This window comes from Mytilus edulis, chromosome 6 (genome assembly GCF_963676685.1).
Source record: "Mytilus edulis chromosome 6, xbMytEdul2.2, whole genome shotgun sequence".
In the NCBI taxonomy this organism is placed as follows: Eukaryota; Metazoa; Mollusca; class Bivalvia; order Mytilida; family Mytilidae; genus Mytilus; species Mytilus edulis.
The window spans coordinates 86,099,316-86,122,096 of record NC_092349.1 but is presented as its reverse complement, the minus strand read 5'-3'; the positions used below and the strand labels follow the sequence as shown (position 1 = coordinate 86,122,096).

At 32.5% G+C, this 22,781-nt stretch overlaps 1 protein-coding gene across 2 annotated transcripts; it reads right to left on the bottom strand.

The window, feature by feature from the left end:
* Positions 1-719: 719 nt before the first annotated feature.
* On the bottom strand, positions 720-18,469 carry LOC139528734 (hydroxylamine reductase-like). Of its 2 annotated transcripts, XM_071324875.1 has the most exons (10): positions 17,916-18,469; positions 14,273-14,480; positions 13,222-13,409; positions 11,661-11,821; positions 10,951-11,133; positions 9,065-9,199; positions 8,204-8,410; positions 6,044-6,151; positions 1,927-2,423; positions 720-968 (listed from the first exon to the last, which is right to left on the bottom strand). In XM_071324875.1, the coding sequence occupies exons 1-10, from the start codon at positions 18,094-18,096 to the stop codon at positions 869-871; spliced, it is 1,968 nt and encodes a 655-aa protein (XP_071180976.1). In that variant the 5' UTR covers positions 18,097-18,469; the 3' UTR covers positions 720-868. The 2 variants fall into 2 exon arrangements, with proteins under 2 accessions (XP_071180976.1, XP_071180977.1); XM_071324876.1 differs by lacking the exon at positions 720-968 and having other exon boundaries at positions 1,744-2,423.
* Positions 18,470-22,781: the final 4,312 nt, after the last annotated feature.

The window sequence follows — 22,781 nt, the reverse complement described above, 5'->3', positions numbered from 1 at the left end:
TTTTTTCATTAAAATATACATGTTCCTTTATTCAAACAAAAGCTTTTTCAACTTTAGTATACCGCAACACTTACGAAACTTTTCAAAAAAAATCAGAATATTTGAGCGGTTTTTAATATATATAATAATCATAATATCTTTAAGAAATGACTTCAGATTTTAGCGTAATTCAAGTTTGTAATTGCGCTGATACACTAAATATTACATTTGCAACTAGTGTACAAGTTAGAACTATTTGTTTAATACTATTCTTCAAAAACTCACTGCACAGTTATTGAAAAAAGACATAAATCCTCTTAAAAGAGCAGTTTTCTTTGCACTTCTTTTTGAGAATATCCATCAAAATTCGAAGAAAAATAAATGATTTTTACAGAAAAATTACACATCAGTAAGGGGCGACTTGTTTATTAACTAATAATGATAGAGGTTTGATGCACATTAAATCGCATTGCTGGTCATCTGAGGATTAATTTGAGCCCTCAACCACATCTGTACGTCAGAAAATGGCGATTAAACAAGTCTAAATGTCCCCAAAAAATCTTGAAATTGGTTTCACCGGTAAGCTGTACCGGTGTTAAGTATGTTATAAAGGACATATTGTAGATTTATTGACATTTGAACAATTGTAAACTACTTTTTTTACTGTCTTTATCTACTACTTTTGCAAGCAAAGTATATAAAGCGAATGATATACATTTGTATTTATATGTCAACTGTTGTTAATATAAACTCGTTACTGACATGCTAGACAAAACCTATTAATAGTATTATGCTATCAAAAGATATATATAAATAATCTATATCAAAATTATTTTCTTTGTGAAGAGACTTCAGGTTATATGGTCCCTAATACAATTCAAGGTGATGATTAATACATCATTACAGCCTTACACCTATTGACAGATCTGTAACACTTAATTATATAATTTGGCCATTTAATTAGGTCTTTCCACTTTTCGTGGAAAAACCTTTAGTTTTTCTTCTCATTATTTTTTTTTCTTCTTCTTCTGCTGTCTGAATTGCTTTTTTGTCTTACCACATATCGAATGGATTTTTGGCCAATGATGTTGTACAGTAATGGGGGTTTCAAAACTCGACCTATGTGACCGAACACTTATTCTTGTAGGAGTTATCTCCCCGCGTCCCATTTTTTTTGTTATCGCTATATCTCATAAACCGTAAAAGATTTTAGCAAACTGTTTTCACCAAATTGTTCGTCTTCTCTTAAAATGATTTGGTTAATTTTGACTTAAGTGATCGGAAAACATCTTATGGGAGTTATTTCCCTTTGATAATTTAAGATAGACGATTTGATGGATAAATTCATACGTTATAAGTCGTAGAGGCCTACAGTCTTTTAAGATGAAGTCTTTGGTCCATTTGAAGGAAATTGAGGTCAAGATCAAAGGTCAAGGTCATGTAATAAATTTTGAATTTTGCTTGTTATCGTTATTCCAAAGAAACTGTGACAGTAAATGATATGATGTGTTTGCCAAAAAAATACAAAAAGGCACAACTTCAACCTATTTAGGTCGAAGAGTTTTGGTTAACCCTTATAGGAGTTTTCTCCCCTTTTGTATTTGAAATCATTATTTCTCGACAACCATACAAGTGATTGACCTGGGGTCTTTTGATTTGAGATCACTGACCTATGACCTCAAAATTGAGGTCAAAGGTCAATTTGACGTTCTATATTTTGACCTTTGCTAAAAATTCTTTCTGGTTCCTTATAAAACAATTAAGTCTTATGCATACACCTATTAATCTTTTTTTTATATATCAGTTTGATTTACCACATTACATCAACAAGGAGTGAAATTTTCTAACATCGTTTTTTAAATTTCATTCTTATCGAGGTGAACAGACCTTCAATTGTTCTCTGAAGAATTGGTTTTTAATTATTTATTGTTATTGTTTCAATGTTACATCATATCTTCCATGTCTTCAAGTGGATGTCTAATATCGACAGGCATTATTCCATATTGATCCTGGAGCGCTTGTCTGACAGTTGGGGTCAGAAAAGCCGGCATTACTGGTCCTAATCTTATATTCTTGATTCCAAGACTCAATAAACTAAGAAGAACTGCGACTGCTTTCTGTTCAAACCACGACAATGATAAAGAAAGAGGCAAACTGTTAATGTCAGTATTGAGTGCCGACGCCAGTGCCTGAGCTACCATTATTGCACCATAACTGTCATTACACTGTCCAAGGTCAAGAAGTCGGGGGATTCCAGTATTTCCCAGAGTTCCATAGTCTTTATCGTTGATTCTATATTTAGCGCAACCCATAGTAAGTATAAGCGTTTGTGGGGGCAATGAGTGTGCCAATGTTTTGAAATAGTTACGTTTGTGTTCCGAACCGTCACATCCACCAATGACAAATATTCTCGTCAAATCTCCATCGGCTACTGCTTGAAGAACCTAAAATATTACCAGATTAATATAAGTCTATACCAACTATTAGTTTACAAGTCACCATATACTAATATGATTTTGTTACTTTTTATATGTTGTTCATTTCGTTCTTATTACAGAGTAGAATAGAGTAGGCTGTATGCAGAGAGAGAGAGAGATAATTAACAAAAAAATCGGACACAAGTTATCACAACTTGCAGTATATTTTTTTCAATTCTTAACATGTGAAAAAATAAAATAAAAAAAATACCGAACACAAAGGAAAGTTCAAAATGGAAAGTCCCGAATCAAAAGGCAAAATCAAATGCTCAAACACATCAAACGAATGGAAAACAACTGTTATATTCCTGACGTAGTACAACAGGACGACTGTAGAAGCTTTACTTCTTTAATATTTAGTATTAGGTTCCTGTTTTTTAACAGTAATTTTTAATCAGTAGTACGATTCAATTCATGATTTACTTCATTATTTCATTTTTAATCTTATATTGTGTAGACCTACATCTAAATATGCAAACTCCGTTGTGCAAGTCTTTGTCATACTTTAAACTAAATGCTAACTCAAAAACTGTAAATAGCAAACCAACGTGAATGTAATCTATGTATACATGATGGTACGAATATCAGGATTAAGGCGAAGTGTACGTAATATAACTCTCAACAGATTTTTAAAAATTTTTACATGTGGATTCTACTTGTAAAAATACATCAGAATATAAAATAAAAAAGGGGGTAACCGTTTCCGTTTTTCAGATACAAGCTGTTGAAACTAACAGCATGCTACGCCAGAAGTACAAAGGATATGTAGGGGAAATCATTAAAAAAACACGGCATATATTTTTACTTTATAATGATTTTCTAATTCGTTGGTCAATAGATTTTTTTGTAAATTCGAATTGCGATTCAAATATAAACGACAAATCCATTGGTGCAAAGACAGTCCATAGCAACCGTGCTGGTTTTCGAGCTGTATTCTCTTGAAGTACCGGAAATTAAGTTGATACCGTGTATTTGATTATTAAAAGTCAAACTTCGACAGGAATCTTCACAGACAAGCCTTATAAAACCAAAAGCCAAACTTCAATTCATCGTATTATAAAAACGTAAATGTATGAGTTGGATGGAATATAGTCACATTGACACTCATATCACATCTTCTTATATCGATGTGTAGGATACTATTGATAAGTCCTTCAAACATTAACTTAAAATGCTGGTTAACCGGTTAATCGGTCGAACGAGTATACAAGTAACCCAGGGGCGTAGCTACCCGGAGGCACGACAGCACGTGCATCCACGTCGTTTTCACACACAAAAAAAAACAAAAAAAAAACAAAAACAGAAGAGAGAGAGACGAGTTGGTCAATCGGAATCGGACAGCGTGATGTATTATCTAACGTTCGGAGACTGTTGGTGTCTGTTCTGTTTATCCCGGATATTAGTTTGACAACCTAGTTAAAAGTGTTGATGAAGATGTTCGAGTCATGCAGAAAAATATCATAGCTCCCTATACGCTAACACGCAGTTGCGTGCACATTGATTCGGCATGCAAGAAAGAAATGGCAAAATAAAAATTGAATGTTAAAGGAAACACCTATGTTGTCACTTTTTTAATTGATGAAATATCATTAAATAACGACATTTGGTTTCAAAATTATTTTTTTTTGAGATTATGCCAACATCGGAAGGTAACTTGTATCTTTTACAATATTTGAATTTGTAATACTCAGTCTAAGACATGTAGGTTTGAAGCACATTTAACAGTGTACAGTTCATCAGTTTTGAATGAGATGTACCAATGGCATTAGAATTATCAGATCCCTTCGATATCGTTAAAAATATGCCGAGGCGATGTGGTCGACAGACTACCGGAGCCAATCACCCTGCAACAACGCCAAAACAGTATTGGAAAGTCTCATTATTTTTGAGTTCGTTGACCATATGATAAGGGATTTGGAGAGTGGAGTCGCGTCAAGTATTATCAGAAAATCTCTTTTTTTGCGCTGAATCTGCTTCATCGTGTTGTAGGTTATATTTCAAACGAACAAATCTCAATATTGTCTGAGACATTTGAAACTGATCTGGCATGTAATTTTGACGAATTCAATTGGGAGGTCTCTCGATGCCGAACACGTAAGCTGGTTTATAACATCTCGCGAGTGCTACCATGCCATGCTGGAGATTTATTAGTCACAGTACTACGTATTTTATTGAAAACAAATGTACGATCAACAATGAACACCGACAGAACATACATAGTATTACTGCATATTCATCGGGATTTCAGTGTGAATATTGACAAAGTAATAGAGAAGTTTGTTTCTGCCCAGACCCGAAGAGCAGATTTTGGACAATTTTGAGTAAATTCTGTATCACAAATATGTCTTGTTTATTCAGAAGATTTATTAATAGTTTAACGTTCATAAATTTTTATCTACATGTAGCTCCACTTTTAACCGGGCGTCCTATGACCATGATAACCGAAAACCGAAAAAAAATTTCTGCATAAAAGGGTCCCAAAATTTGTTCGCCTCGCTCCGCTCGGCGATAGTTGCTTCCACATCGTTTTATTCTAGCTACGCCCCTGTAACCGGTTAGGCAAAAGTTTACGATTTGACAACACTAATATTTACACATGCAGAATAAAAACAAAATCAGGATTACACAAACTACATGTACTTTTCTTCATGTTATCACTAGTGTATCATCGCTCGATTGAGTTATAACATAATAAAACATGTTTATCGATACCAATCGTGGTAGACGGACAATTTTGACGAAGTCGGCTCAAAAAGAAATCCTACAGAAGTTTCAGCGTGATATACCATAACCCCGATGAATGTATAGAAAGAGTGGTACAAGTACAAGTTTAAATAAGTAAGAAAGTAACAAAAGCCTGACATAGTCATGTGTATTAGAGATTACTGTACAATCAGTCACGTGAATTTAGGATTTAAAAAATGTGAAACACGATGAAATGATAATCGTTGTGTAATAGAAGCCAAAAGCATGATATAAGCAATGTTGTAATTCAAAACATAATTTAAGGATTAAGATTATGTTTAAGGAAGAAGTAACAAAACAAATATGCGAGTCGAGAGTCTCAACAACCATGCATAAAATACATTGCATTTATTTAACTAAACAACATATATTACAGGACAAGATCAAATTAAACAATTTTTCAAACAGGATTATTTTTCAAAACGAGGTGACCATATTGAAGGTAAGAAATGTGACATTCCATGTGAAAAAGATAATATGTTGGATAGGGACAGAAAGAAAGTAATTCAATAAACTAACGAAGAGTTGCAGATCAACCTGCATAGCACGGAAATTTCCAAACACAAACATCAGATTTTAATTGAAATCAATGAAACGTATATCTTGCGAACTGGATTATAAGCCTGGTATTTTTAGGGAGCCAAATGGTTAAAATTATGAACGGACGTGGATGTGTTTTTATACGGCATTCCGCAGAACATATTTATTTAGTATGACTATAAGTATTATGTAAAAGACAAATCTTGACAATACTGATGTAAGACTATTTGCTACAGTCCACCAAATGAAATAGAGTAAAAATATAAGTAAAAATAAAACAATCCAAGCTGTACACAACTCACTTTTTCTGCATTATCTAAGATAATCTCTCTTCCAAAGCCGACAGTAAATGTATTTTTATCAAACTTCTGAATTGTCTTGTCGTCGAATCCAGGAAGTGATTTTGCATGCTGGAAATGAAGAAGTATTATCCTTATATTTCATTGTAGGGTTCCTCCTTCCCATTTCACTCTTACGCTTATAAAATTCATGATATAATCATACCTTTGTTGAAACGTTGTTGAAACAAAAGGATGTGAAGCTACTATATATTACAATATACTGTGTTTAATTTCTTTATATTTTCTTTTTCAAAAATGTGTTCCAAAATGTATTTCATTGTAGATCTCTTCTACAAACACCGCACTTACACTTTCAAATTATATCATTCGTATTCATCTCTTTTAAAAGGGGGTGCGAGCCTTAGGGATTTATTTATTTCCATATTCTGTGTTTAATTTCTTTCATTTTCATTTCATGAGAAATGTTTGTTCTGAAAAACAAACTGTAGAATACCTTACAATATTATGTATCCGTCTAAGCCAAGCCGATCATACAAATTATTAAACAGATATATTTTGATAAGTAGCTTATCCTATGAAGGTTGCTTTGATAAGTTGCACTATTCCTATAACTATATAACGCTATTCATGTATCAGAGAGTTGAACCAGGTTTTTTAAAAGGTAAATGTAGTCTTGGTCAAAAATTGAACTAATTGTTTGCAATATTTTCTTCAGGGACGTGTCACGCATTCAATGGATGATAAAGTTATTTAGATATATTATAAATGGTTTCTACTTTATCAATGACCACAATGACCATAACTACATAACTAGCATGCTGTAAATATTACATTAAAAATTCAGTATTAATGAAATCGTTCAGTTTGTAAACCCTTGTGTCGTATTAAAACTCTCTCACACAAAATCAGTCTTATGCTTGTTCTTTTGAAGTTCTTCTGGACTGAGGTGCATTCTACATTTCATGTTATAATCTCTCAAACGTGAGGTAAGGTTCAAGGTCAGGTCACGAGATATCTGATGCAAGTTATTTTACAAAACGTGTCGTTTTTCAAAATTGAAATTGGTATCAATTTTAATATAATAATCACGCGATTTTTACGAATAAGCCCGTTTGATGTGAAATTCGCATTGAAATTAAATATACGTGAAATTGACTCGAGTGAAATTCAATTTTGTCTGTGTATGGAGCAAACTGTTTCTTCGTTGAGCCCTTTTCTACTCCTTTTTTATTTTAGCGTCACTGATGACTCTTTTAAAGACAAAACACGCGTCAAATTATCAAACTAGATCTGTGATGAGTGTACTATATTTAACCAGATGCATTTTTTTTTTTTAATCATTCTTTGCCAAAAATAAATTATGTAACGCAATAGTGAAATTTTGATTGTCTGTACGTTGTTCTTCGTTTTTCAAATACAAAGCTTATTTTATGATACGGCAAAATACATTAAGGTATCTTATGATGAAATCTCAATTGCACACTCTTGGGAACCTTTCTAGACAATACTTGCCACAGTAGTGAAAATATATACGTGTTAAGGTAGATGGGGTGTCTAAATTATAATCCATAGAATTTTTTAATAATTTGCCAAAATGAAGTTTATATTATGCTTTTTAAAAAAAAGTAATAAAAAGAATGGGTCACCGGGCTTTTATTCATGCTACACGGTGTTCAAAATTGTCAAATTTTGTATAGATTATGCATGGAAACCCCAATTTTCTGCAATAAAGCGTAAACTACACCATAGAATTTTGAGATAACATATGAGAAGATAGCTTTAATAGTATGCTTTCAGTTAAGAAAAAGAAAAAATGGGGTCACCGGACCTGTTTTCTTGTTACATAATAAAATAGAGAAATTCCTAACACATTCTATTGTAAAAATACCATAATCTGCATTATCTGCCCTTGCATTTGAGTTGCATCCCCTTATGTGGCAAAGTTGGAAAAAAATTGTTCGAACAAAAAATTTCTGTTTTTTGTAAAATACAATCATAAATATGATAAAACATGTCATTTTCTATGTAGAAGTGGAATTTCTTACACATGAATTATCTACTTCTCTAAAAATTTGCACATTCTATTAAAGATCTAGACCTTGTTTTCTGGTATTTCCAAATCCAAGATGGAGGAAGACACCCTATCTACCTTAAGCTTACGTTTATCAATTGAGAAATTTCCTCTTTATTTTCCAAATTGATATGTTTAACTCCATGGATTCCTGTCTCGTTCAAAGTATACAGTCTATCTCTGTAAGACTTCAAAGGCTCGATAACACAATTTGTTGTTATGACAACTGGTCCTGGAAAAGTTCCAAATTCAATCTTCTGATTCTGCCATGCACTACCAAACTGACCAACCAGATTCTACGAGAAGATGAAATGTACTTCAGAAAAAGTTCAAAGTCGAAGTTTAGTGTCATATCTAAGTTTTTACGATAAAATTGAGAATGAAAACGGGGCATATGTAAAAGAGACAACAACCCGACCAAATAGCAGACAACAGCCGAAGGCCACCAATGAGTCTTCAACTCAGAGAGAATATCCCGCGACCGAGGTGGGACTTAGCTGGTCCCTGAATAAAGTTTATGAAGTTTACTTCATTTTTGAATCCATAGACAAAATTTGAATAACGAAATTTCTTAATCAGATAATACAATATGTATCTTCAGATAGTCCAAGATGTATGTTATGTTAGTATTGGTCAATTAAGAAAATATTTCTATTTCGATATTTGTTTGTTTAAAAAAAGCATTATCATTCTGCCTTGTTAAAGGTGACATTTTGGTTTTAGAACAAAATTGAATGCCGACGGGAAGGAATCAAACACATTAGATCACGATAGTCAATAAACCACATAAACCATGACTCCCACCGAAACATGGATAACTGCAAGTGTAGGATAAGAAGGCAGTTCCAGCTCCACTCATTAAACCTTAAACAATATATATAATAGGTAAAACATAGTTTTCTCAGATCTTTATTCGTTAATATGTGTCATTTGTGTATATGGGTATGTACCTTGAACTCTCTCAAAATGGGATAGCTGTGTGCTGGTAACATCTCTCCGTGAGTGTAGACGTTTATTCCTTCTTTTTCAGTATGTTTCAGAATAGCATAAAGATCCATCAGGTCATGTCCTGAAACCAGTATACACTACAATACAGATGTAAACGTTATTTCTTGTATGCACATTTAAATATACAAGCATGTACATAGCTTAGGCTCATACATACAGTGTAATATCGGATATAAAAAATGGATCCACCTCTAGGATTGCACAAAGGAAACCTTCGAACGGTTGGTCCTTTCATTTGAGCAATCATATCACCCTTGGTGTGTTATATTACGAGCAAGAACTTAAAATATGCATTATTTCTTATTGAATCATAAAGGGAAAAATGGGAGTAAAATAACAAACTGTAGTTGTTATTTGTCAAGCCAGTTTATCTGAAAGTATTTAATTTGCCTTTTCCCTTGCTTTTATTTAAAAAATTAATGGTAAGTCCTTTATTGTCAATCCATTTGTTTAAGAAGTAAATTTAAAAGCAACACGCGAAACCATGAAATGTAGGCTTTAATGATGACATTATATTTGCTAATAATAGTTTTTTAGTAGTGGAATCTAACAATTTGCTACCTGAGTGAAAGAAGCAAAAGTAAAGAAAAAAGGTGAATTGTATCAATCTCAGGAGGCACGCGCGAGCCATGTAACAGTCAGTTTTAGATGCATGTACATCCATGTTATAGCTGTTGTGGAACTCATACAATCAGAGATGTGTGGTGGGAGTTCATAATTGAAAAACTTCCATTGCATTTATTTGTGGAACTTGATTCATACGACAAGCATTGTTTTTGGCAATCACGTAACAACAATCAATATCGACACCGACAGTTTTTGGAAGCTTTGCCACATGCACGTTGCACACTGTGTCGCTGCATGTATAACAGACTAGCGAGAACGACGATTCGTATATGTGCCAGTGCATGAACCGTCGTTAATGAGAGCAATTTTCTTGACGACATGTTCGAATTCTTTAGTTATAAACAATTACATATTAACTGTACTTATTGTACATATTGTAATATTATATTGTGTTATTATGATTTGCAAACTTTTGTAATTTAATCTGATTACATATAGTTGTTCATTGAATCTCGTGATCTAGAAGAAATAAAGAAATGAATGAATGTAATATCATATATATTATTGTCCTTCCCTACGCCTATATCACCCTGCTCTGTCGCTCAGTAATTCTCATATCAAAACTTCAAAACGAGACCAGGCATTATCAGCGACGTCACAATGTGAGAGGAGAAGTTATCAGAGACGTCACACGTTATCAAGCTTGCTTTCGTCAAGCGTAAAACTGTCTTAGGGAGAGGAAAAAAGACGATAAACAGATAATCGGGTTTTCTACGTATAGATATCGTAAAATATCAGCCGCTCGACACAATGTGAAACTTTTTAGATCGTTCGCTACGCTTACTCGCCAAAAAGGTTCACATTGTGGCTCGCGGCTGATATTTTACGATATCAATGTGTTGAAAACCCGATAATCTATACGCAGCACGTTACTATAGGTAAGAACACGACATTTATAACTTAAGTCAACGTATACTGGTCAACAAAAGTAACGACATAGGACAATACATGCCCATATATAGCGGAATTAGTATCAAGGTACCAAGCTACCAAAAATGGTCAAAAAGGGGTTAAAAATGCTTACATGTTGTTGTTTTTTTTTGCTCGTAACTTGAAATAAAAAGGAAGTTAAATTCAGAAAATCTCTTCGGACACGCGAAATTGGTAGTATTATTTTCGTTAAAACAAATTGTTTGTGCTCTTGTAAACTTGCTCAAACTCCTGTCTCATTGGTAACTAATAAAATACTTTAAGAGTGTACCTTTCCTTGGACAGGTGCTCTGTTAACTGTTGAGGGAGATGGTATACCAAGCTGCTTCCGGTGACCTTTATCTAACAGCTCCATCACTCGGAGGTTTATTTCCCCTACTTTTAGAGCAAGTTTTAGATTCGTAGTCAGATCATGACGCTCTTCTTCTGTTCCACTAGTCAAAAAGTCCAAAACCTGAATTGTAAAAATCAGCAGACATCATCATTTTTAAAGAAAACGTGAGCTGAAAAAAGAAATAATAAAACATAGCTTTATAATTACTCCGTTTTCTTTTTTGTTTGTTCTATTTAATTAGTCGAGTAATAGATAGTCATACTATAGTACATAAGCTCCATGTTCATGTAAAATGTACAGGTGTGACCGTTTTCATCAATGCCGAATAAAGAAAAACCTTTTTTATGTAAAATTCGCTTACCAAAAATGTTTGACAACGAATGGATGTATACGTAAGGACTTCGGGGAATTTCATAACATATTAGACAGAAAGACGGACAGAATATTTCATTTGTGTACTCAAACATACAAACAAGATTTAAATCTAAGTTAACATGTAGCCACACTGACTTATGAGAGATTTTCATTTATAGAGTTATCAGGATAACAAAAAAAAAACACTTTTTTTTCTTATTTGGTCTTCTGACTTATCCACGAGGGAAATTAACCATTGGAATGTGATGAGTATGAGTTATTCAACAATATACCTCGTATAAGGAAGTGGAAACCTCAGGGTCTTCTTCTCCAAGCGCATTAGCATGGCAGGCGTATGCAGATAATCCTTTAATGCCATATATGGTCATGTAACGAACACCATTCACGTCTGGTCCATAAATACTCTGGTTTTCTAATACACCAACTTTTAGACCTACATTTACAAAGTAAACAAAGTTGTAAAGATAAGTCGGTTATAATTCATTCATGCATGATCAACACTCATTTTTATAGAGATTATGCATATCAAGTTTCAAAAATAAAGTGATCCCAGATTAGTTATATAGTATTTGTTAATGAAGGCACGTGCTATGAAAAATTGTTCTACTTTAATGTAAGATTTTTAAAAAAAATAAGTACTGTTTATATCAACTAAGACACGCGTTTCGCCTACATAAGATTTTTATAAAGAAAATTTCGAGGTCTTTTGTCATAGACATAAAAAGCTGAAGCCCGCCTGCAGGTGGGGTTTTTTCTTGCTGTGTTGAAGGCCCATTCGTGACCTTCGGCTGATTTCTGCTCTTTGGTCGGGTTGTTGTCTCTTTTACACATTCCCCATTTCCATTCTTAATTTTATAGTAGGAAAATGATACTTAGAAGTCAACCGTCTACCGATTGACCACAGATTGACAGCACGTTTTTAAAGATTTAACTTGGTCAACTGGTGATCATGAATAAATGATGACTGTTCTATTTCAAGCCGTAAATACGTGCATAATTATTCTTGAAGATGGCATTTTAATATCAAACGAATAAAACTTCTCTGTATTATTATTTGTTTTTAAGTAGGGAAAGCTGCCGAGTTTCTCGTGTGGTACATTTGTACTAACTCACTGAGTCGAACTTTTAAAAATGCACGTATCTTAAATTGCAATAGGCCACAGGTGGGATATCACCCTTCAATCCTTTGGCTAATGACTCAAGAAGCCAAACAATATTTGTTCTTATTTATAATCGTAGTTACCGAGTTTTCGATGGAGCAGCATTGATAATACAACTGATTTGACCAAGGTTGGATTACAGCTTAAGACCTCACTTACTCGAGCTAAGCATGTCACAACAAAGATCACACGGTGTTTCGCGTTGTTTTTATACTCAAGTCTTTTTCTTGATTACCATGTAATACATATTTTATTTCGATAAGTGAACACGTCTCAAATTTACATGATTTTCTATAACAAAGTCAGTTGGTAGTGGTACCGAACCAATCTCAATCACAAACCACAGGCACTTTTCTCAGAAAAAAATCCTATATACCTTCAATCTAATTAAAAACCGATCTCTCATCGTTCCCGTTTTCTGATATGTCAAACCGATCTCTGATCGCTCCCGTTTTCTGATGTGTCGCGTCCCGACATATCAGAAAACGGGAGCGATGAGATATCGGTTTTTAATTAGATTGATATACTTTAATAAATGGTTATATATGGATTATTGTTTTTCAGAGACAAAGTGCCTGTGCTTAACCTCCGCAAATACAAAAACTTAGTTCCATTGTAAATCGTTGACAAGACTTAAATTAGTATCAGTACGTAGCATGCCTTAGTAATTTACCTTCGTCTTCTAAATATGTCAAATCATATGATTCTGGAACCCAGCTAGCAGGACCATGCTTGAGTTTTTCGTCAAGAGTTTGCGATGATTTTTCCTCCATAATTTTCTTGATGGCATCGCGATGTTTGATTGCAGTTTTGATATATTCCGGAAAGCGATCCTGGTCAAAGTTCACATTTGTCAATGTGCTGTAAAGTAAGAGCAAATAGTAGTCTCAAGCAGGCAATAAAGTAGTTTAATATATAAATAATGATATTATTTTAATGTGTATCCCCATAGTGTCAAGTATTGCTTTATCGACGAAAATATTGCATATTCCTATCTTTATGTTCGGTGCTTAAAAACAAAGAATGCAAAAGTCAGTACAGACAAATGCATTGCCTATGTTTAAATATTCTGAACAATAAGTATGCACCTCGAGGCAGACACCCATATAAAGACTTTGAAATACTAGCATCTATGATTTCGTTCTTTAGACAGTGACTCTTAACCGCGATGGCTATCATTTCAAAAGATTGTGTGGATTTGCGTGGTGCCTTAATTGATCTCAGACTCAATTACAACTTACACTCCTTAAACCAAATATATATGCCCTGTCGTAACCTTACGCTATGCAGAACTTATGAGACATATACTTTTTATTTCTGCTTTATACGGGCGTTAATTCTAAATTAGACTAGTTATATTCACGTTTGCCTTTATAGCAGAAATAGATAGTATTTATATAGACATAGGAGACTTTGTGTCAGTTAAGAGGGTCTTGGTGGTAGGTCTTCATTTTTGCATTCTATAATGTTAGGCCATTTTCTCTATTAAGATTCGTTGGACAATTATTTTTCTAATCTTTAAATTTTATCACTCAATTGATCTATTTTTTAATTTTATATCATTTTTATCTATTCTTTTTCATTATGGTCATCCTTTTCTATTGTGTATATTCCCATATCCGATGTTTAGAACAAATTCATCTATCCCAAATTGTATTTAATCGAAAAAATTCCTCTCTTTGTCCATGCTTTATGTCTATCTTCTTTAAGAATATTGTATGTACCTAAACATAGCTTGCTGTATAAATAGGTCACATTCTTTAGACATAGTGATGCCTGATTTAATAGCTCTATTGGCATACATGGACAACCCCTGCACAGCATACATTAGTAGATCTTGTAGTGCAGATACCTGTGACGTTTTACCGCATACTCCTACGGTTACACAGCCTTTTCGGCTCTTGGTCTGCTCGCACTGGAAACAAAACATGTCTGAAATAATAGTACAAATACAATAAATCAATATAATTAGTAAAGGGAAACGATGTTAAACATATATTCGGGTAAAGCAACCGTGTTAAGATATTTTGGTTTTATAACATGACTTGTTTATTTGTATATCACTAGATGAAACCCGCGAAATCGTGGTACAATTGGGCATGTGTTGAAACAAAGAATTTTTAAGGTTTATGTACCCTTCTGTAGCCATTTTTGTACGAACTTTTCAAACTTCAATTGTATCAAAACTACAGATATAATGAATAATAGAGATAGGCCATTTTGTACATATTCCAAGGGGAAACTTGATGCAAAGCATTATTTTTTACTGTTCCATTTCATTTAATAGAAAAAGAGGACTTTGTGGCAAATAAATCAAGATTTTTATAGAAAATCCACAGCCTTTATCCTTGTACTCTCATATTTGGCAATTTGATGACTGATAGATATAGGATTATTGCATGCAGTGCTAGCATTGATTTCCTTAAAACAAGTTTATAAATGTAGTTATTGGTTAAGACAAGTATAAATATGGCCAAAATCAAGTACACCTTTTAGGGTGCGCTCGACTTTAGTGACTCAGCACGAGGTGTTTTGGAATTTACAGGTTACTTAGAACTTTTTGTAAAAAATAAACACTAGCACATCATAGAAAATCAAGTGAGTAATTTATGTTTCAAATTTTATAACAAAAATCTCTGTATTAAAGGCTGTGGATTTTCTATAAAAATCTTGATTTATTTGCCACAAAGTCCTCTTTTTCTATCAAATGCAATGAAACAGTAAAAAATAATGTTTTGCATCAAGTTTCCCCTTGGAACATGTACTAAATGGCCTATCTCTATTATTTATTATATCTTTAGTTTTGATACAATTGAGGTTTGAAAAAATCGTACAAAAATGGCTACAGAAGGGTACATAAACCTTAAATTTCGCGTGCAGTACTTCGACTGAAAGCTTATAAGACACGGATCGATAACGGTCTCCGAAATGGGTTATTTCTCAAAAATTGGCGTTTTCTGTGGAAAAAGATTGTTTCAAAGACAAATTTGGGAATTACAAAACACTACATTTATACTTCATATCACTTCCGACTTTGTATGGTTTCAAAGGAGATGCGGCTCAATGAAATAGGTCTCTTCCTTTAGTCATGTTAGTAGTATAGAAGAAGTCCGACATTACACATTGGAGCACTTACCAAAAATAATACATAAACAATAAATTTGTTGGCTATCAAAGACTTATTGATATGTTCAATGATTTGTATAGTTACTATACCAATCTTTGATCCCCCCTTTTCTGTTGACTAATTATACATGAAAAAGGGGTTAAAAAAAGTTGGAAGTTTTGCGAATATATGTATGAGTGCTACAATCCAATATACATGTATGGTTTAATTAAACACGTGTCCTGTAGGAAATTTGTGAGCAATTGCTATCACTTGGTGTCTGTCCTATTTATTAAAAATCTTCTCTTAAACAAAATCTGTATTCAAGTTGAAATCGAAAATAATCAGCAAAATATTTTTTACCAAAAATATGTTTTAAGGCTTCAATGACGACAATCTTATTTTTATTCATATAATAATTGGGACCTGTTCCATCGTATTATCTGTACTTAAAACTTAGCGAAAACTTAAACTACACCATTATAGCTATTTCGAGGTATCTTTTATGTTTAGTTAAAAAAAGAACTCTGCTTCTTGTATTTTTCAAATTACGAAATCTTCAACGATTTGTTTTTAAGTGACTCAAATAGATGAAATGAAAAATTTATTGTCAAGTCATGGTACAAAATGTGCATAGTGCAAGTACGTGACTGAAGCTTGGCACGTATACGCTTATAATTAGGATTTATAAGAAAAGGATCGATAAATCACTTGATAACCTCCATATTCAGTGTATTAGATAAGCTTACGAGGAAATTTCAGTAAAAAATGAACTTTTATTAGAAGCCCAACATGTAGCTTCATTTTGGTATATTAATCTCAAGCAATGATATTTATTGTCGTATTACATCACCCTATGCTGTATATATTCAACTAAAGTACTTTATGGGAAGGGTTTGGTAAGATGAATAGGTAATCTGATTTAACAGTTCTGCGTTTAATTTAATGGTATTTTGATTGATCTACCCGGATGAATATTTGATAAAATGCATTCAACCAGAATACAGTTCGCATTTAAATTGTAATTTACGTTCTATCATACCGACTTTAACATGCTGTAACAGTTTGTTTATCACTTGGTGTAATAATTTGAATATATATTAAATACACTTCACAAACTTGATGTGCATTAAACTTTTAAAAGATAGAGGGACAGTAAGGTATTTGAATTTGTAAATCCTGTTTTTGTTGCATCAGTTTTTATTTTGTACAGCTTTATTTATTTTCTATCAATTTCCACATTTGCCACATTTGCCACATTTGCCATTACTACCTCGTCTCTTTCCTACATTTTCTACAACAAACTTTAAACAGGTTGTCGATTGACTACTATAGAATAGAATGAATTACTTTTATTTACCAAATTACACGGCCCATATAACAATATATATTGAGAGTAGAATTACCAACTAACGGAATCCAATATGAGTATGAGAACATGAAATTCTAGAGACCAAAACCAGGCCACACAAAAACTTTGACTCCAAATAAGACGTTTTTTTTCTATTTCATTTTTTCTTTACCCAAGGTATATTTATCAAACAAACGACTCATCAAACTGGCGAGCGTTATTACCTTAAGGGGTTCCTTACCTTTATGTTGCTTCAAGTTTAAATATTTTTTTTTAACAAAAATGTTAACTTCACTTTTTATATATATATACATAACTTTATTGCAAAATGGTCAATCCCTGACGGGTTAAAATGCAAACATAATATACACAAGAAACATACATTGTGTTGTTAGAATGCCCAGAATATGCAGATTTGCAATGTTTTTAATAGTGTATGTAATGTAGAAAGTAATTTTAATAATTTGAGTATTGATATATGATATGTATAATATAAATGTATTTTTAATGTGTGTTTTACAGTCTCAAATAAATCATTTTAAAGTAGCTTTTTTGTGAGTTGGTCTGTTAATATTATATTCAGTTGTATACTCAAATATTTTAAAGAGGAGAGACTCTAATAAAGGTATTAGTTTGTTTGTTTGTTTGTTTGTTTGTTTGTTTGTTTGTTTGTTTGTTTGTTTGTTTGTACAAATAATGAAAAAAAATTCTAATCAAGTTAAAGTTATTATTAATAATATATAGATGAGTTTATATATTTGTTGATCATGATTGATCAGAATATCGACAGCTCTTTTCCCATGTTCCTAATCGTGTAACGATGCTAAAAACGGGGACATTCAATTTTTACATATACACTGTCACACTTATTATTTATATATGCGTCTCATATTCAGTATTTAGTACCTACCCGGTTTGACAAAGTCTGAAGTTGCAGCAGCAGCAGTTCCAAGCTTCCGAACATTATGACCATAGTTCTTTGACTGCAACTGGATTCCCGTGAAATTCCATGCAGAAGAGCAGTATGCGCTGTTTATATATATCCATTTGTTCAATCCAGATAGAAAACTTCGTCTTAACATGATACTCATTTTATTATATTATCATAAAAGGATATATAATACATATACACTAGTACTACGAATAGTCATAAAAATATTCACCTCAAAACATTGTTTAGTACACAGATAAAAAATGTATTTTTACTTGACCTTGTTCGTCATGCGTAGACCATTGTAGAATTATCTCAATAAGATCGAGGATGAATTAGCATAATGATGTTTACCATCAGTATAAACAAAAATAGAGAAAATTTATAAATTTAAAAATAAAAATACTTTCATGAAAAGGAATAGTTCTGCGTTTTTTCAGTATAGGTTTTACTTGACTTTATCATGTTTATAGACATATTGCAATTGCTAGCTAAAACATATTATTAAAACTATAAATCTTCGTGTCAGAGATTAAACATGAAGTTTAAAACAATCAATATTTGTTCAACTAACATCTATATTTCTGTACGTGACCTAAGTCAGGCTTATAAAATTATTTTTAAATGAAATATTTTGTTTATTATTATTTTTTTTTATGATTTATTTTAGAATGTATTGACTTATGAGTCTTTTGTAGACGAAGCACGCGTCTTGCGCAAATATAGAATTTCAATCAAGGCTATGATGAAAATAAAATTGAGACTGGAAATGGAGAATGTGTCAAAGAGACAACAACACGACCAAAGAACAGCCAATGTAGAAAAAACAAACACCCAGCAATTACGCACCGTAACACTCAGTTCAAAAGAAGTCCGAGTCCAATGTCAAAATAGGTAACAAAAGAAACTAAACAAAATGACTATGATACATAAATAAACAAAGGACTACTAGCAGTTACTGACATGCCAGCTCCAGACCTCAATTAAACTGATTGAAAGATTATGTCTTCATCATATGAATAGCAAGTACAATCCTTAGTATTATACCATCATTAAATATATGTGAAGAACATAACCCGCGTATCATGGAAATGAATTCAATCATTTCTAATCAAATACAACAAATTACATATATTTAGCGAAATTTAACTAAAACGCATTCCTTAATATATAAAAAGCTCTTATTCTCTCTTTTTTTAAGTGTCATTTTTAAGAAAAATTATTGAAACTATCTAAAAATAAGTAATTGGGGTATTATTACAAAAGAGACAACAATCAGTCAGAGTTCAAATGGAGTGGATATATATAAGCAAGCATGCATAGACAACAGAACATCCTCAAACAGGGAAAAGAAAAAAACACCGTCTAGTCGGCTATAAAAGCCCAAAAATGAAAAATTAGTAACAATTCGTACGAAAAACTAACGATCTTATCTATAACAAAACAAATTAGGATCTGTTGGTCAGTGGTTTTCGTTTGGTCAGTGGTTGTCGTTTGTTGATATGGTTCATAAGGGTTTCCCGTTTCTCGTGTTTTTTGTATAATTTAGACTGATGGTTTTCCTGTTTTAATGGTTTCACACAAGTCATTTCTGGGCCCTTTATATTTTGCTGTTCGGTGTCAGTCAAGGCTCAGTGTTGAAGGCCCCATTTTGACCTGTAATGGTTTACTTTTACAAATTGTGACATGGATGGAAAGTTGCGTCATTGGCACTCATACCACATATTATTATAGCAATGTATGATTTTGTTGGATAGATGTCTCAGTGTAAATCATATATTAGACGTTACGCACGATATTGCGTCCCAATTGGTAACGTCAAAATTTGACGTTTTACGTCAGTAATCGAGTATACTTTGTTCGTTTTGATTGTAATCATTTTTGATCGAATTGGATACTTCAAAGTCTTGAATATGTATGAAATATTTGCTACTGGTAGATACGCAAGCAAATGAACTTTTCGGACTTCTGATTCGGCTTGTGTTGTATTTTTCTTTATATTTATTGTAACTTTTATTTTTTTGCACTTTTCTTTTTAGTTTCTTTATCTCTTTACAATATTTAATTCTCTCTGTCTCGGATATGAAATTCTTCTGGTCTGTAATTAATATTTTACCTATTTATTGACAAATTACCATATGTTTTTTTTTTCATTTTAGATAATTATTCATTTTCTATTTGATTATAACTACTTTTATATATTGCAGTTCTTATCGTGGTTTCTATGATTCTATCTATTTTCGAAATTTGTAATTTGGTTATTTTGTTTTGTCCTCTGATCTTAAAACATAAAATCGAACCGTACTTGTTATTTAAAAACAATGAAATATCGTTCACATATCATATGATAATACGAACTGCTTTCAAATTCGATGGCCTAGGAGGATGATTGGCCAAATGAGTTCATATAAAGTGATAAAAAGCATGGTAATTTTAAGATACGCTCGTAGCGAGATTTGTTCGACTCCGATCCTAATCGACAGTTATTGCAACTATTTTAACTTAAGGTCGCCTGATGTCCGGCTTCTCATACCTTTGATGATAGGTCAATAAAATACAACAAATGTCGCTTATACATGATGTGGTGTTTAACAGACAGACAGACAGACAGACAGAATATTTTATTATAGTGTCACATACCAATACTGAACAATATCATACATAATAATATAAGTGTAAAAATACAAATAAGAATTTAAATCGAAGTTAAAATATCGGTATCCAGCCATGACTGACTTATGAGACACTTTTAACACCAAAACAAAGAACAAACTTTTAGAAATAATTTGAAAATATATATATGTATAGCGTCCCGAATCGAAAACGTTCAAAACGTAAGAAAATTGCTTAGTGGACAAACTTGCAAGACATTTGATTTGTTAAAAAACGAAGTCATTTCGACTTAACAGCTTATCAAAAAGTATGTTATCGTATTGTGGGGTGAAAGCACAATTACAAAAAAGTACTATCTTATATGCTACAAATTGGATATTTAATAAAATGACGTTGAAACTGACAGTGTTTTTGTAAAAAGCGGCGAAATTCGACATTGGACAATCTTGCAAGACATTTTCCCGAGGCCAATGCGTTTTTATTTGAGGTGCGAGTGCTGTAAAATTCCGGATTTGAAATGGTCTATCTAAGCACATTTGTAGGAATAATTTATAAAAACAAAATTTTATATCATCTGATATTTTAAAAAGCGATAAATTTTGATAACTTACCATTTTCAGAAACCTGACCATGGCGAGGATTATTCATTTTTGAAAAAAAAAAAATTACCGTTCGATCAACACAAAAAACAGCAATGGCATCATAAATTATATTAGACTTTTATCATTCATGCGAATTTTCGCGGATTTTAAACTTTTTATTAGACCACAAAAATTCCCGCAAAAGTTATTTTGCGAATAATTTGTTACGTCTGACACGCATATTTTTGACGTTTTGGTAATATTTGTATCATTATTTGAAATTATTATGAAAAGTTAAAGAATATTTTTAATATTTTTGGAAACAGTAATACCTGCCTAATCTACGGATATACATTCCATAAAGCTGAACTAGTTAGTTTTCATACAAGAGCTATTTATCAAATTGCTCTGCCGCATTTCACGGCATTGACGCAATAACGTGCTTAACGTCATACTATATATCTATTTCTCCTTTTCGTATGTTGCATTGTATGGCCCTGTTATTTAAAAGTTGTAGAACAATAATGGGGTCAATTATTGAAGACCCTTTAGTGTGTGCATGTGTACAGACAATTGTTGTTTGGTCTTTTTTCTGTTTATAGTTTTTGCTTGACACGTCTTCGTTGGTTTATTTGTATTTGAAAATGTGTGTGATCACCAACAAAAACAAATCTTTGACCATTCAAATCCTTATAAAGCAGAAGTAATACATGGTGCTCCGCAATTGCAATCATTGCTATCCTGTTTTTCTCATGACAACTTGGGCCGTCATATTTGGTAGTATCAGTGACTTGTGTAATCGAATTTCATGGTGCAACATAGTTTTGACTAGGGAACTGAAAGAGTTGAAATCAAACTAGAATATGACATTAATCAAAAGTCCTCAATCGAAGACATTGAAAATAACAGTAAATTTTAAATTAAGAACCATATAAAGCAGTTTTTATGCCTGTATAGTGAAAGAAAACCTACAAAGCCATGACACATGTAGCGTGTAATTATTTTAAAACCAGCTGTGAAATTTAGTGATATGCACTAAAAGAATTTCAAAGTTTTATAATTACATTTGACTACGGAACTGCTTAAACATTTATCTAGCATTGAATGTACTTCTAGATATACGCGTTGTTTTCATATTAAGATCTATAAAAAAAATAGAGGTAGAACCAGCAATGTACTTACATGTATATGACGACTTTAAAAAAGTTACTGTCTTCTTGTGACTTTCCAACTTTAATTTAAAAAAACCCAGGAACAACATTTGAATTCCTTTCTTCTTTTTTTTTTTTTTTAAATATTCATTTACGTCTTTCTTAGATGAAACAATGGAAACGAACTTTTCCGAGCCTTTTCCTCACAGGCACTTGTCTCAGATTATTTCCCCCTATATACCTTGTTATATTAAGGTATATAGGGAATAAAATTTCTGAGACAAGTGCCTGTGCTTTTCCTGAGCCAAATTAAAAAAAAAACATAGTCACTCAAGGAATCTCTTATTTTGTATTGCAGGTATATACTATCTATTGATGAACAAAATGTTCTTTAAAATTACTATACCTCAAGATTTTAAAATCGCCGCTTGTATATATTTAGTCCGGGTTGTAATGTCCGGTCCGGGTTTCAACTTAAATTATAACAACTTTCTTAACCT